This window comes from Hyperoodon ampullatus, assembly GCF_949752795.1.
Source record: "Hyperoodon ampullatus genome assembly, chromosome: 8".
In the NCBI taxonomy this organism is placed as follows: Eukaryota; Metazoa; Chordata; class Mammalia; order Artiodactyla; family Ziphiidae; genus Hyperoodon; species Hyperoodon ampullatus.
Genome location: NC_136921.1, coordinates 82602755 through 82619359, shown reverse-complemented (window position 1 = coordinate 82619359; position 16605 = coordinate 82602755). Strand labels below are relative to the sequence as shown.

The window sequence follows — 16605 nt, the reverse complement described above, 5'->3', positions numbered from 1 at the left end:
CATAATTTATTTAAGTAACTTCTAAAACCTTTCCAGTTCATTTGATTTCTGAGTATGGACTCCACATTAATTTGAAGAAAACTGATATTTTTCATTACATGTTTATAGACATGTTCCATGATAGTTTAATGTAGGTAATTAATTAAAGAACTACAGTAGTCTTTGTATCTTTACAAAAAGAGCAAAAAAGAGAAAGAATATTTTATATTTTCTAACGATACTGTGGCTTTGGTTTAGTATTTAATTTTTCCAGGAGTGTGTGTGTGTGTGTGTATTAAATACTTGGCCCAAGACAAATACTTCCTAAATCATGGAAAACATACATACTTAGAATGACAATATATATGGAAAAAAGAAACACAAGTGTTTTGGTTTGCACCCCAGGTGATTTAATTTTATTTCAGCAGAAATTATAGAGGAAGTTTAAGAACAGTGATAAATATCAGCAGTATAGAATGTCACCAGTGATGTTATCTGGCATGTTGAAAAACAGAGCAATATACTTAAGTGCCATTTGACAGGAAAACAGAGCCATGTTGTTTCATCTCTTCGTTGCATTCAGATTCAAACCAATTATGAAAAACAACATATAGTGTAATACAAGGAATATTCCATTTTGATACACATGAGATTTCAACAAGTTCAACAAAAGGTTATCAGAATCCCCAAAGTCCTATTTCAGGGCACTGATATTTCTTGGTGCCTGAGTGCAGACTGCAAGTGGCCAGAGATGTTTCACTCAGTGTCACTGTAGCACCTGTTCCTTTTAATTTGCTCTTCCACCGTGAGTTGTTCAAACTGGACCTCCACTGTGGGAAATGGAGGCTCAGTTGTAAATTCACTGTTTGAAGCATCAAAACTTGTGTTTCCATTAATATGTGCTGCTCCTATTGTTTCACCATGCCAATGTCTGATGTCCTTCTCCAATTCTCTTAAATACAAACATGGCATATTTTTAATTTGATCTACAGAATCTATTAAATTATTCTTAAAAATGTTCTCATTCTTCTTGGAAAAAGCAGCAATTTTCACAGTGTTAGAAAAGAAGAACTGTAGGTTTTTGTTATTTGAGTGGTTTCCTTTGATATTTAAGATATTTGTATCAGAAGAGGGCATTGACCTTTTCCCCTTTACTATGATCCTGTCACTGAGGCCTGACTTGGGGACAGACTGCATAGGACTGCCAGCAGTAGCTCTGTCAGTCTGTTTATCAAGAGCCATAGCCAGTACATTCCCCGAGTAAGTCTTTTCAGATTCAAATACACCAAGTAACTCTGAGATTCTAGAAGCATTTTCTAAGTTTTCAGTTTGATATTCATTTGCAGTGTAGTGTGCTTCACTTGACAGTGGCAATAGATTAGGAAATTCTAAAATAGATGTCTTCTGCCTGCAATTATTCAGATATGACGCTGCTACATAATTGTTATTATTATTCTTATTCAAATTCTCTTTACGATTTTCTGGCTCCACCTCATCATCAGTGTTAGTAACCTGTAAAACTTCTGTACCATCAGGTTCATTAGTTTTTTCATTTTTCTCCTTCTCAGCACTCTGCACAACCACATTACTGTTGTCATGAAGATCCATTTCACTTTTCCTCTTATTCTTTGTATCTTTGGGCTCATTCAGCTTATCTTGCACATTCTTATTTCCTTCCTTCTTTTCATCTTTTCTTGCTTCATACATTTCCATTTCTTTGATTCCTGTAACATCCTCTTTCTGACACATGTGGATGGGCTGCAGGCATGGCTGCAGGAAAGAAATGTTATCTTGTTCTTGTCCTTTATTTTCCACAGTTTTCATGTGTTCTATTAGCGACTCACTTTTAAATTCAGCAGATGTAGAGGTTGTCATTTCCGGTGGCCATTTAGGTTTACTCATTTTGAGCTCCTCCTCAAGGGGGAAGGTTTTCTTAGGCATCTCCCTGGAAGGGGGCCAAATGATTTTTAATTTTCCCCTCTCCCCACATTTTCTCAAGTCATCCCTTTGCCCTTCACTGTTACCAGCATCTAAATGTTTATTAAGCTCTCCAAGCATGGGGGTATTTTCTGCATTGTTTTTACACATATTTGGTTCTTCACTGGGAGTAAAGTCAACTGAGCTGCTTTGATTTTTGCAATTCCATCGATCTTTATGCTGTTTGTGTCCAAAACCTTCATCATAATTTCCTTTAGATTTGAAAAGTTGTTTAAAGTGAGGTTTACAATATATTTGTCCATGAAGCGATGCATAATTTCCCAAACTGTCAAAAAGAAAAAAAAATTTAACATTCTAAATATACACTGCAAATTCATAAGGAATTAGGGAATTGATTATTTCAAGAATGAGTCAGAGATTCAGCACAATTAACTTACTGACAATAGGAATGTGCTTATTAATTGAACATTCCTGTTAGATAATAGTCACCACTAATGCCCTACATGATACTTGTCTCGGAGTATTTAGAATTTCATGCTGTATGTCAGGTATTGGTATAATAGGTATTATAGTGTAATGCATATGTAGTTATAGATGGTGTAAAATGATAGGATAAGTCTTTGCTAACTCAGTGAATTGTGTGAGGGGTTTCAGTTTTCAATAAATCCTGAAGAGCATACATGCAAAAATCAACTATTTGAGCTTCCTTGTTAACTGGATTTTGAATGAATTGGAAAGCTTGCCTATGCAATTTTTTATCTTGTCTCTTTGGAGAGATTAACAAATAGAATGCCTGTTAAAATTAAAATCAAATTTAGTCAAAGGCAGCAGCATCAGTTTTTGAATATTTCTGAACCTCCACATAAAAACAGAAAGCAAAACTTAAAACACATGGATAAAATTACAACAAAACTAAGTGACAAGGTATCCTCACCAGCCCCAAAATACAAGGAGGTAAGGACAAACCAACAACAGCTACAAGACTAGCATAATAGTTGCATCTGTATGAGTGACAGTAGAGGGAGAAATGAAGGTGTCTAATGGACCTGACAATATGAGACCACAAAATAGGCAATCAATATTTCCTGGAAAGTGTCACATGCCAATCAGAGAGCAGCAGCTGAAATTGGGAGGGGTTTTGCCCATTTCAATAGCCAGTGAGTGCAAAGGCCCTGTGGTAGGAAAGACTGAAGAGGCTAGAGAAATCAAACTCAAAACTGACCCACTGAGATCCCCTCTTAGAACAAGACTCTACCCTGAGAAAAACAATTATGGGAGTGGAATCAAAATTGAGTTGGATAATGATGACAGAAATGAAAAGAAGGTCCCAATCAACATGGGGGAGAGGATCCAAGGCAGGAAATCCAAGAAGTCAAGCCACCATACTTTTTTGAACAGTATATGAAAACCAGAAGAGGCAGTTCTGTGAAGGTGGGAAAACCATCCTGAATTTTTCTTCCTTCCAAGATTTGGATAAACGAATTCAATATAAAAATGAGCAACAGGAAAGGACACCATTTACTCACACGCAAGAGATAGGTTGTGTTTGGGTGGGGCCCAGGGAGGAAGGAGCTTCTGGAATGACTAGCAGTGTCATATTTCTTGACCTTGATCGTGGTTACAATATGTTCACTTTATAATAATTTAGTGAGCCACATACTTGCTTTGTTTGGTTTTTTTGTATTTGTGGGTTTTTATATAATGATTTTTAAAAATAGCAGTCATTAAATAAATATTTTTGAGTCCTTATTGTATATCTGCGTTTACTAGGTGTTGGCAAAACAAACATTAATACATTTCCTACAGCCAGTGACAACTACATTAGATTGTGTTAAGAACAGGGCAAGCACAGGGGATGCTGTGATCCACATAGGGGAGTTAAAGCAGGTTTCGTCAAAGACATAGTCTCAGTTGAGATCTGAAGAATGAGTGGTTATTAGCTGGGTGGAGAGCTGGGAGAGAGGCATGGGAAAACTCCTCCAAGGAGCAGCAGTAACATTTGGAACCAGCTAGATGTGACAGAGAAAAATAATGATTTTGAGGAACTGAAAGAAATTCATGGAAAGTAACATGCAACAGGAGGAAGGGGTGTTGGGAGATGAGAAGGGACAAGATCTTGATGTGCCTTTTAATTCATATTTAGATGTTAATTTTGGGGAGAGAGGAAGCCATTATATGTTTTAAACTGAGAAGGGCTCTCAGATTTGCATTTTAGAAAGATCATTCCCCCTGCACTATGGAGCATGCCACTGGGGCAGGTTGGTGGTGGTGAGAGTAACACTTGATTTTTCTTATTTATGTGATCTCCATGCTGGGACAAAAGGGACCCTTCTGGATTTGACTAAGAAAGCAGAATACCAAAAGGAAAAAGGTCACGGCCATCCTGAGCAACACATAACAGAACATGACCACATTCCTGTTTGTTGTTGTTTTAACTGACGGCAACAGGATCTGGAAAAGTTGACATCTTTCTAGAGACATGATGTTATAAGTATACTGCAGACTCTTCAAATATTTGTGCCCCAGACCACAAAACATTTTACCTCAGTTTACTGTTGCAATGGTGGCAGCGGAAACAGGATTTATGAAAACTCTGCCTGTCTGCTACTAGGCACTCCATTGGATAAACCGTCTTCTGACAAAGTATACATATTTCCTTGTCTTGGAGTTGCAGTTTCTAAAAATAAAAATTTATAAAAGCTTATGTAATATTGTCTTCAGTCGCATTGTAAAAACAAAACAAACAGCAACAGCATGTTAACTGGCCATGCAGTTAGAGTAGAAAGCGCTAACACTATTGCCCTGGATGTTGTGCCTCTGGATGCAGGGCATCCCACCATCAGGTTTAAGGTCCTGGTACAATCAACCTTATTCTGGTGTCTCTATTATTTATACATTGTAAAAGTGGATTTATTATTTAAGGAAATATACATGAGTATAACGTGTTCATTAACTTTAATACATTAAAAAGAATATATAGGGAACTCAGCCATGAGGAGCCCTGAGAGCACTTATCCTTCTAAATAACTCGGCTTTCCATATATATAAAGGTTTACACCTAACTTGGTCCAAAGTGTTTGTTTTTAAAGCATTCTGAAGAGATTTTTCCAAAATATATACATATCTTTTTCAGCTGATACTGTATTTGTTTAGATAGTTTCTTGATGACTTAGTGTTGACTCTCTAACACCAATTTTTAACTTTAAGACGAGCCTCCTAATACACTGAAATGTTCAGGGCCATTTGTCCTCAATCTAAACGGCTTAAGATTTTATGGCTCTGGGGATTCTTTTTTTTTTTTTGCGGTACACAGGCCTCTCACTGTTGTGGCCTCTCCCGTTGCGGAGCACAGGCTCCGGACCCACAGGCTCAGCGGCCACGGCTCACGGGTCCAGCCGCTCCGCGGCATGTGGGATCTTCCTGGACCGGGGCATGAACCCGTGTCCCCTGCATCGGCAGACAGACTCTCAACCACTGCACCACCAGGGAAGCCCGGCTCTGGGGATTCTTATATCTGCTTCTTATGATTTTCCTACCTCTACCTACAGTCACATGCTGCTGCTCGCATGTGAATGCCAGCTCCTATGAATAATAGTAGTTATATTACTAACCAGTGTTTGTATAATGGTTCAAAGCTGACACAGAACTTTCACTGGAGTATTGTTTTGATCTTCACAACAATCCTGTGAGAATAAGTAAGCTTTCATAGTAGTTATATACAAGAGCATATATGCTCAATGTTCTTTATATAAAAAAATACATACACTTTAATGCTTTGATGCTCAATTTGGGCTACTGAGAAATTGCCTTTGTTTATTTTGTTCTACTAGGAGACACACTTCTATATTTAATACCATTTTCCTTGTGTTTTTTGTTTGTAGTTATCTTAGAAACTGAGCATTTGAAATTAATTAGAGAGCTTTGCTTAATTATGCCAGAAGCAAGTACATTAAGAAATCATATTAACCTATAAATTAGACACATATGTTGCAAATATGATAGAGGCAGAATTATTAGTTTCAGCAGTTTTTATTCTTAAACTTGCTATTTCAATCTGTCCAAAAGAATGCACTACATTAATTATGTCAAGTATTTTTATTGTAAAGCCTCATTAATTGTAAAAAGCAGGAAAATATAAAGAAATGAGCTGTTCTCTGACGTTAAAAATTTTGTACTAAGTTCATATGTTTTAAATCTCCCTCCTTCCAAATATAATCATATTTTAAAATTATTGTCCATGTTCATCTGTGAATGAGGCCAACTGAGCTATAATTTGGGGTTTAAAAAAGGTGAAAAAAATCATTTATAGAAAAAAAAACAGTGGCAGTAGAGAAAGCTAATTCCATCCAACTCAGTAACAATAATTTATATACAAAAGGTCTAATTCCATATCTACACTTTTGTCAGAGATCCCAATCAATAAAAATCCTTAAAACACATATGAAGAGTGTAAATTGTTTCTTGGATTATTAACAGGCTGTGTTGAATTCAAGCTCAAACACCACTTAAGTCTGACAGTTAAAAATCCGTCAATAGTAGGTCAAGGAATATTATTTAATATTGTCTTCAACAAGTGGTTGAAATAATAACTTTTCATAAGAAATATTCATAATGTGCTAATGGTATACAATGATTAATAAATATATAGTTCCATATAATAGTTAATACTATCACAATAACAAATATTATTATACCTGCTGCTTTATCCAAAGCCTTATTTACGTTGATAAACACAGGTCTCAATAATCTATATAGTAGTATTTGTTACTCTCACACAGTGCTGGTGAATCATATTAAATTCCTTTGCAAAGAGAAAGTAGTAAAAGCAAGCATTGTAAAGGGAAGGATATCAACAACCAGGGAAAGCTGTTAGTTTTAGGTTATGTTGTTTAGTACTTTCCAGGTACTCTTTTATCTGCAAATCATCTTAGTTATGGAACAGGTGCCTTTAAATGGGTTAATCTTACTTCACTCTTTGCAAGCTCATTTACCACTTATAAATTCAGATTCCTCTTGGAAGGTGGTTTTCATCTCAGTTGCAGAAGCATCTGGGGTTGCATATCCCAGGTTTTTAAAAACTCTTTCACTCTCCTGCCACGTCTGTTGAAAATTCCTCCTGAGTTCTTTAGGTGAATCAGAAACATCTAAAATATGGCCAGCGATGACATCCTCATAGGTTGGTGGGGCGTGCTTGAAGTCAAAGCCGGATCTGCCAGCTTCTGAGCCTTGTGATGAAGAGACCATCATCTTCGACCCAACAACTTGACTCTCAAATGCATCCACACCTGAGAAAACTTCACTTAGAGATCTTGTTTCAGAGCAGATGCTGGGCGGCTTAACAGGCATCGTTTCTTGCAGCTCTCTAGGATGACTGTGAGAAAAGCCGGTAAAGCTAGCGCTTTCTAAAGATGTTAATCCAAATTCCTCCTTACAAAATGTACGACTTTCTTGTTTTATATTATGGTTTGCTTCTCCATTTGCATAAACTCTTCTATTTGACTTTGCGTCAAAACCTAGGCCATCCTCAAAGCCCCTGAACCATCTGTTTAATTCATTTTCATGGTCATTCATGACATTTTCAGCCATTTGAGCAGTCCGGTTGTTGGCTTCATACCTCTGCATGTGCTCTGATAGGTGAGGTTTTTCGACTTTGCGGATGATTTCGACTGCGTCAAAACTCACAGTATCTGGCACTAGGCGCTTAGTGGAATTTACTCCATCTTTGTGAACGTAAGTCGCCCTTTTCCCTACTTTCCTTTCTTCCTCTTGAGCTTCCACGGATTCTCTGAAGGAACCACTATCAGCGTGATTTACACTTATAGGTATTGTGATTGTAGGTGGAGAGTCCCTACCACGAGCCTCTATCTTAATTTGACGACGAAGTGTTGCAGGAGATGTGATGATCTCAGACCTCTTCTCTACAATGGGAACCGGGGTTATGGATGAACCTGGGATGGTCCCCCTGGATAGCTTCGCAGTGGTGTCTTTGAGTTTGACAAGCTGTTCAGAGTGACTCTTGGGTGGAGACGGGGAGGTATTTGCTCTGAGAATTCTAGATGGTTGTGACACAGGTCTTGGTGATGGTTCAGCAAAACTGTCCTTTTGAAGGGACTGGGAAAGCTCATCCTTAGCAGAGGTTTCTGTTTGCCGTGCAGTAGACTCGATTGTTATAAAAGTTGGTGATGGCGGGCGTGTTTTTAAAGAGGGAGGAGAAGCCTTGGCATCAACTAGTTTAATTTCCTGATGGGTTTTCACATGATGCTGAGCAGTTCCTTCTTGATGAGTTGCTACTTGGTGGTGCTCTGTTTTTTCTACAATTGTATTTTCTTTCCGCTCAGTGTTTTTATTATAGCTGACATCAGCATTAGACACTTTAGATAATGTTTCATTAACATTAGTAGCTTTATTTCTCTGCTTTCCTGCTTTAAAGGATATCATGGCTGTTTGAATTATATTTTCACAGGACACAAGCATATCCTCTGCCTGAGTTTTAATGTGCATTATTTCTTCTTTGATTTTTTCTATGTTATTCTCCATAGCAATGCGAACTCCATATTCTCTTTTTTCTTCACTTAGTAGCCATACTGGAATAATATTTAAGAGCATCTGAAATGTTTTAAGGCCATTTTTATCTGGCTCTGCTTCAAACTCTTTTACCCTAGACAAAATCTGTTGTAGTTCTTCACGTTTTCTCAAGAATCCCAATATATTTACAGCACATTTTCCATCATCCTGCTGGGATTCTCTCATAGAGGAAAATAAAGACTTGTCCTGTGTAATCTCTTGCTTTGAATCTTTAGTGTTAGAAAAGACTTGTTTCTGTTGTATGCCCTTGACGCCAAGACATTTTTCTTCCTGCAGATTATTACATGCCTGGGGCAATTTTTTATGTTCACCTTGACTTTCAGAAGTCTGTATATATGTTTGCTGAAAATTCTGAGTCTGTGAATCAAGATGAGCATCAGTAACCTTTTGTTTGACTACCTTCTGGGCTGATTTATTCAAATGTTTTTGTTTTCTTTCAACTACTAGTTTTTCTTTCTTTGGACCAATCATTGGTGGTCCCTGAATTGTTTCTTCACTTCCTGGAAGTTTCCCACTCTCAGATTCTCCAAATTCTTTTTGCTTCTCATGAACTATATTGAGCTTACTTTCATGGCTTTTCTCTGTGGATTCTGTAGGCAGTTTTACTGTTACTGTCTTCTCCTTCATAGGTAACTGGTAATATTTGTCAGCCACCAATTGCTTATTGCTACATTCAGTCCTTGCTTCTGTTTTCTCGGTTTCCTGGTACTGTTGTTTGGTAATGGTTTGAACATCAACTTCAGCTTGCTTTTCATGGCTTTCATAGCTGTGGTTTGTTTCATTTAACTTATGGTCTAGAGTTGGAAGCTTGATGGTTTTAACTTTGAAACTGGGGGAAACTGGTTTGCTTTGGGGCAAGTGCAACTGCTCCAGATACTTCTTCTGTTGTGTTTGCTCTGTCCTACATTCTTGGTGACTCTGTTTAATTTCACGAGCTGATTTAGATTGGCTCATGTCCCTTGAGCTCTGCAAAACTTCCTTTTTCACAGTATCTTTGTCTTCTGAGGCTGCTGGAACACGTTGGAGCCTCTTGGCAGTGAATATCACTGCTGGTGTTGTGGAAAGCTGGTTATCGGTACACACTCCTAGTACTTGAGAAAGACTTTGAGAGACTGGGTTGGTTTGGGTCACAGTGACCCCTGAATCCATTCCAGCTAGGGGGACCTCCTCCTTTGTTTTTTGTAACAACACTTCCTTTTTCAACTCTGATACATTTTGATTTTGGCTTTCTCTTTTGATTAGGTTGTAGCAAGAACTCTCCTGTTTTTTCTGTTTTTCAAGTTCTTCTCTTTGTTGTCTGTATTTTTCTTCAGCAATCATTAAAGGCGTCTTAAATTTTCTCATATAAGGTTTTGGACTTTGCTGTCCTGAACCTGCTGGAAATGAATGAGATTTTATGAGAGGTGCTATCAGTTTTTCCTTGGGTGGTGAAGTTTCTGGAACTGTTTGTGAGAGAGACCTTGTAGAGTCCATAGATAATTGTTTTCTTTTATCAAGACTTTTTCTAGATACGTTCTGCTTTGTCTCTATGTGTTCACTGCTACTTGCCATTATTACTCTTTTCTGATCCTTTGAGGGAGTAAGTTTACATTCTATATCTGGCGGTGAATTTTCCAATTCAACTTTTGGGGAACTATGATTCTTCTTATCTTCTATCTGCTTGGGAAATTTGGGTTTGGGGAGTGTGGGAGGTGGCAAACGTCCTCCAGATTTTCCTGTTATGATTTTAGCCTGAGAGCTTGAGGCTTCTTCTTGGGAATATTGTATGAATGCCCCACTGTGCTTTTCTTGAACAGAAGAGGAAAGGGGATGTGCTGGTTTTAGAGATGGAGCTGGCGGAGGGGGAGGTGGTGGAAACATTGCTAGACATTCTCTTTCAAATTTCTCATCTTCTGGTGGTGGAGGAAGAGGGAGGCCTGGGAAATTCTCAACTTCAGCCTTTATCTTCTCTGTGGACAGTGAGGGAAGAAACGCATTTTTTTCAGGCAACATCATGAAAGGAGGTGGAGGAGGAAGAGGAAATTCAATTTCAGCTGATGAATTGGAAGGTAGAGGAGGAGGTGGAGATGGAGGTGGAAGAGGGAACTCACTTTCTTTTGCATTATTTTCAGGGTTACAGTTGATTGGATTAAAGGACATTTCCATTGCCATTTTTAAGTCTTTGGAAGTATTTGTCTTCATTAGAAAGTCCTGGCTTCTCAGATGAATATCAGTCTGCTTTTTGTCAGTTGCCTTAAATTTATTGTGGCTTTTTGGGGAGACTTTCACTTCTGTTACATTTGACATGTCTTGATCCACAGGCAAAGTCTGCCACACTGGTTGAGGGGTCACGTTCTTTTTCTTTATATCTTTATTAGAATATTGCATTTCTTGCTTTAACAGAGTCTGCTTCTGAAAGTCCTCTGAAACTTCACATGTTTCTTTAGCCATCTTGTTGACTGGACCCTGGGTTAAACTGGGCTTAGAGCTTTGTGTATCTGTTGACGTTTTAGTGTTTTTGGTATTTTTAGGACTCTTGTCAGGGAAAGCCTCAATCTTCTGGTGGTCATTCCTCAATTCACAAGTTTCAGTCTGTTGCTTTCCAATTGTTTTATCAATAGATTGGGTAAAGACAGCATCCTTCTTCTGTTCTCTCACTGTCTCTGATTCCTTGGTTTTTAGATGTTCCCTAACTGACACAGTTGAAGTCAGTTGTCCACTCACATGTTCATCTCTAAGATGTTGCTCTGTTGTGTTATCAGTCCAGATACCCATTCTGTCTCCTGATTCCAACACATTTTTAATAGCTTTGTGGTGTGAATTAGATAGCCTTCTAAGGTTTTTCTCAAGAGCATCATTGTTTTGTTCACGATCTATGACAATCTTTACGGTGCCCTTGGGGGCTTTTGGAAGATTAACCTCAGTTCTTTCTTCTCTTAAATCCCCATGACAAGATTTGTCTATAGTTTGATTAAGAATGTCTGTTCCCCCCTGCCACCTGGCTGCCGGCTCAAATGGTCCTGGTCTTGGCTGAAGAACGCTTTTTTTGTCCCTCATGACAGCCACCTGATGATTCTCAGTTTTCTGCTCTTTCTCAGATCCTACCATCACAGATTGCACATCTTCTTTGATTACACTTTTTTTATTTACCTCTTTGAAAGCTCTTTGTGCTTCTTTTAGATTCCTTAATGATGCTTCAAGGTCATCTCGGATAAGCTCCTTTTTCAGGATTTCCATCTTTGTGTTTGCAGTCTTTTCAAGGCATTCAGTAGCTTTCTCTATATCCCCAGGGATGACATCAGGCTGTTTAGATTCTTTCCATTTTTGACTTGATTCCTTAAGTGACATGAGTGTGGCCAGCATGTCACCTTTTATAATTTCTTCTGTTTTAGCCACTGTTTTCTGACTTATGGCCTGGCTCAGGGAATTTAGGGTTGACTTCAAATCACCTTTTATGATTTCTTCTTTGGGTAACTTACAAGATGTACTCTGAGGCTCTGTCAGAAAAACCTTAACTGTATTATGCACATCTCCTGGGATGATGTCAGTTTCATTAACAGTACGTTCAACCTGAGATTGCCTTTTCTTTAATAACAGTTTTGTTCCTTCTACATTGCCACCAATTATATCTTCCTCTTTTTCTTGTTTCCTAGCTGTTAGTGTTTCATTTGACCATGTCTGGAGCTCTCTGAGATAATCCAAAGCTCCAGTTTCTATGCATGTTGTAAAAAACTGAACATTTCCCCTCTCAGAGGCATCGATTTTAGCCCTTTCAGATGTTTTATTGTTTGATATGGAAGATAGCAAATTATGAATAGTACGTTTTACATCACCCCCTATTACTTCTTCACGCTTAATTGTGTCACCAGCATTTTCATGAAGAAGACAATAGATAGTCATGTGAACATCTCCTCTTTCATCTTCCTGAATCAAAATGCCTTTCTTTACAGATCCTTCCTCAGAGAACAGGTTTTTTATTGCTTGTTGGACATCACCACTCACTATCTCTTCTTTTTCAGCATGAAATTCTGTTGATCTGTTTAATAATTGAGTTTTGGTCAAATTAACGTTTCCCTTCTCTTCTTCACTAACCCAAATCTCTCTTTTCTTACAGTCTCTTTTGGAAAGTAGCTTCACCATTATACTTCTGAGATCAACCCTGAGGATTTCTTCTTTCTGTATCTCAGGAGAGGCTTGATTCAGGAGCTTGTATTTTGCCATTCGAACATCCCCAACTTCATCAGCTTCAATGATGATTCCAGGAGCCTCAATAACTTTTTGAGAGCAGAGTTCTTCTAAGGTTTCTTTAATGCTCTTGCCAATAACTTCCACCTTTTCTACCCTATTTTCAGTAAATTCATGAAGGGGTGTAGTTTCAAAGAGCCATGTAGTTGTCTTGACATCAGAAGGAGGGATTTCTTCCTTAGTGATTTTTGTGATGCTTTCATCTGCTTCCTTAATAGAATCTAAAGTTTGATTTTCAAAAAGCCATACTGCCTGCTTCACATCACCTTTCTGCATATCTTCCTGGGTGACTGTTTTGATATTTTCATATCCTGACCCTTCTCCTCTCAGCTCATCTAGAGTGTGGGTCTCAAATAGCCAAGTAGATGTTTTAACATTGCCCTTTTGTATTTCATTGACACTTACTGTTCTTACATAAGTCTTCTTATCCAAATTTTCAGACTCAAAGAATTGTTTACTTGTCTTTACATCCCCACCTTGAATACAGTCTACAGTGGGCACAATATCATGTGGTTCTTTTGCAATCTGATCCAGTGGCTGTGTTTCAAATCTGTATCTGACAGAACTAACATCTCCCTTCTGAATGTCTTCTTGTGTGACAGATTTAATAACATACACAGTCTCTGATTCATTAATGGAGTCTAATGGTTTCGTTTCAAAAAGCCACCTTGTCCCTCGTACATCTCCATGAATTACCTCTTCCTTTTTAACTGTTGTCACTTCATGATAAAACCCTTCTCCATCTTGAATTGCATAGAGTGGCTGGGTTTCAAAGAGCATTCTGTAGCTTTTTACGTCACCCTTTAGTGCTTCTTCAGTCATTGCTTTCTTGGTGCTAATATAGTCAGATTCTTCTTTAATCTCATCTAGAGAAAAAGTCTCAAAAATAAAGCACCCCTTTCTTACATCTCCACCTTGTATGTCTGTCACTGTCTTAACTAATTTATCACCTTCTTGGCTTTCTTTTATCATATCAATTGGTTGGTTTTCAAAAAGCCACCTGCAATTTAAAACATTGCCTTTCTGAATATCTTCAGTCTTTAGGGTTTTGATCTTTTTCAAAACTTCCTCTGAACTGGAACTTATAGAATCTAAGGACTGACTTTCAAATTTATGCCGCAGGCTGGAGACATCCCCAGCTTGGATATCCATTTCCACGGCCTTGATTTCCTTTCCTTCTTCTCCTTTTATGCTGTCCAAACTTTCTGTCTCAAAAAGAAAGCATGCTGTACGAACATCCCCACCATGGATTTCCTCCTGTTTTACAGTTTGCAATTTGACTGTTGCTTCGGAGTCATCTTTTATGGAATCAAGTGACTGAGTTTCAAAGAGCCAAGTACAGGCTTTGACATCTCCCTTATGAATTTCTTCACTGTCAGTCATTAATGAAACTTTTTCATAAAGAGACTCCATTGGCTGGGTTTCAAAAAGCCATCTACAGGTTTTGACATCCCCTTTAATAATATCTGTAGCTTGTTCAGTTTTACTTTCTACTTCTTCCATATTACTAAAATATTTAATCGAATCAAGAGGTTGGGTTTCAAACAGCCATTTAGCAGATTTCACGTTCCCAGTCTGTATTTCTTGAGCAGATATTCCTCTAATTATCTGAAATTTATGAATGCTTTCATCAAACTGGTCAATGGGTCTTGTTTCAAAAAGCCACCTACAGCTTCTTACATCCCCTCTTAGGATTTCTTCTTGCTGGACTGTCTTTACTTGATGATATTTTCCAAGGTGATCTTGAATGGCATACAATGGTGTTGTTTCAAAGAGTGATTTATTTAACTCTACAGCACCTCTTGTGACTCCTTCCACCTCTATTTTATCCGATGCATCAAATTTAATTAAGTTGTTTGATTCAAAGATACGTGTGTAATTCCTTACATCTCCTCTGTCAACTTCTTCAAGTTTCACTGTTCGTATGTACTCTTTTTTATCTTCTCTAATCTCTTCCAGAGGTTGGGTTTCAAAAATCCATTTCTGGTGCCTAACATCCCCCTTTTCTTCTTCAGAAGTAGTAATTTTTTGAAGTTTTCCAACATCAGGGCTATCTTTTAAAGCCTTTATTGGAAGTGTTTCAAATAAATGCTTAGTAGTTTGTACATCACCCCCTATTATCTCTTCAGACCTTAGAGGGTCTGCATCAGGAACTTCTTTTAGAATATCTAATGGCTGTGTTTCGAACATCCAACACTTTCTAGAGACATCTGTACCTATTACTGTTTCCTTTTCAGTGATGACCTCTTCTGACTCTTCTTTGATTTTCTCCAAAGGTTGAGTTTCAAATAACCACTTTGCCCTACTCACCCCACCTTTGACATTTTCTTCCATGGATATTCCTCTGATGACTTTAATTTCTGTTATATCCTTGTTAATTGTGTCTAAGGGCTGTGTTTCAAACATCCAACGTGCTCTTCTCACATCCCCCTTTTCAACATCTTCTCTGTGAACGGTTTTAATCTCTAGCATTTGACCTGAACCATCTCTAATAACATACAATGGTTGAGTTTCAAAACATTTTATACTTCTCTTAACATTTCCCTTAATTTCTTTGAGCTCAGACCTGAGTTGCAGTAGGTGCACCTCATCTACTGAGTGAAGGTGTCTAAGTTGATCCAGATGTTGAGTTTCAAACATGTATCTCACAGTCTTGACATCCCCCCCGGTTATGTCCTTTATGGCAGTTACTATTGATTCTTCTTGATTTTGATGCATTTTATGCATTGAGTCTAATGGCTTTGTTTCAAACATCCACCGGGCTGTGCAGACATCTCCTCTGGCTAGCTCAGGAATTTTCTCAGCATTTTCTTCAGTGCCAGAAGAATGATCCCCCAGAGTATCGATGGGTTGGGTTTCAAACATCCATGTTGTATATCTCACATCACCACCAGCAATGATTTCTCGATCAGCAATGCCCTTGGAGATGTTATCTTCATCTGGAGAGCCATTGTTAATGGAATCTAATGGCTGATTCTCAAAGATCCATCTCATGGACTGCACCTCTCCCTTCAGAATTTCATCCCACTCCAAGTGTTCTCTTTCTGAGTTCAGACCTTTTTGAGAACTGTCATTCGTATTTTCAAAAACATACCGGGCTTGTTGCACATCTGCTGAAACTGAGCTCCCCAGGTTCACTTGACGAGAAACAATCTCAGAAACCTCACTGATATAATCTTTTTCTAAGTTTTTTCTTAACTCAGGATGGATGTGTTTATATAAACGGTTTAATTCATACAAATTTCTTTGCTTGGAATATAATTCTTTGGGGACTGGTGGTATTCTAGGAGGGCTGGGGAGTTCAGGGGACTGGGAAAATGCTGTCACATCTATTGGAGTTTGAAGTATGTCAGGTGGGGGAGGAGGAAATTCTTCTGCCTTTTCCGAAGAAGTGGCATTAACTTGTGCCAGAGTCGAGGAAGTGGCACTGTGGTCACTGTATCTTGTGGTTGATGTTTCCTTCCTCTGGCTGGTTGAAGTGTAAGAAGTGGAAGAGGTACCCACAATTGATGATGGCTTTAAAGTCTCTTCATATTCATTTTCAATCTTTAAGGGAGAGAAAATCAAATCTTATAAAGATGAGTGTAGTGGTAGAGACTTTTTAGGCACTGCCCTTCACCTGTCCACCTGCTATGACATCTGCACTGGGAACAATGGGTGGTATACTCCATTTAGAGACCTACTTAGGAGCAACAGTCAGTATTTGTTACTATCTTACCTATAATCTATTTTCACTTTTTAAAGTTATATTCCCTATTCAAAACATCAACAACTCAGTATTTTAACTTTTACACGTAATCTTGATTATTTTTCCTCCTTTACGTAATGTGCTATGCAGAGTAATCTAGAGGGAAACAATAAAAGTCTTAAAGGACTTTT

The 16605-nt window shown here is 38.1% G+C and overlaps 1 protein-coding gene across 2 annotated transcripts in view; it reads right to left on the bottom strand.

Annotated features, from left to right (window-relative positions):
• Positions 1 to 735: 735 nt before the first annotated feature.
• XIRP2 (xin actin binding repeat containing 2) overlaps positions 736 to 16605 on the bottom strand; it is a gene marked incomplete at both ends in the record, with an annotated part of 296595 nt that continues 280725 nt past the window's right edge. The window contains 2 exons of one of the 2 annotated variants that reach the window (XM_079710147.1): positions 736 to 2242; positions 4461 to 4594. In XM_079710147.1, coding sequence (XP_079566273.1) covers positions 736 to 2242; positions 4461 to 4594 — 1641 coding nt within the window. Of the gene's footprint in view, positions 2243 to 4460; positions 4595 to 6908; positions 16273 to 16605 lie in introns of those variants that run through there. The other variant, XM_079710146.1, reaches the window with a different exon arrangement.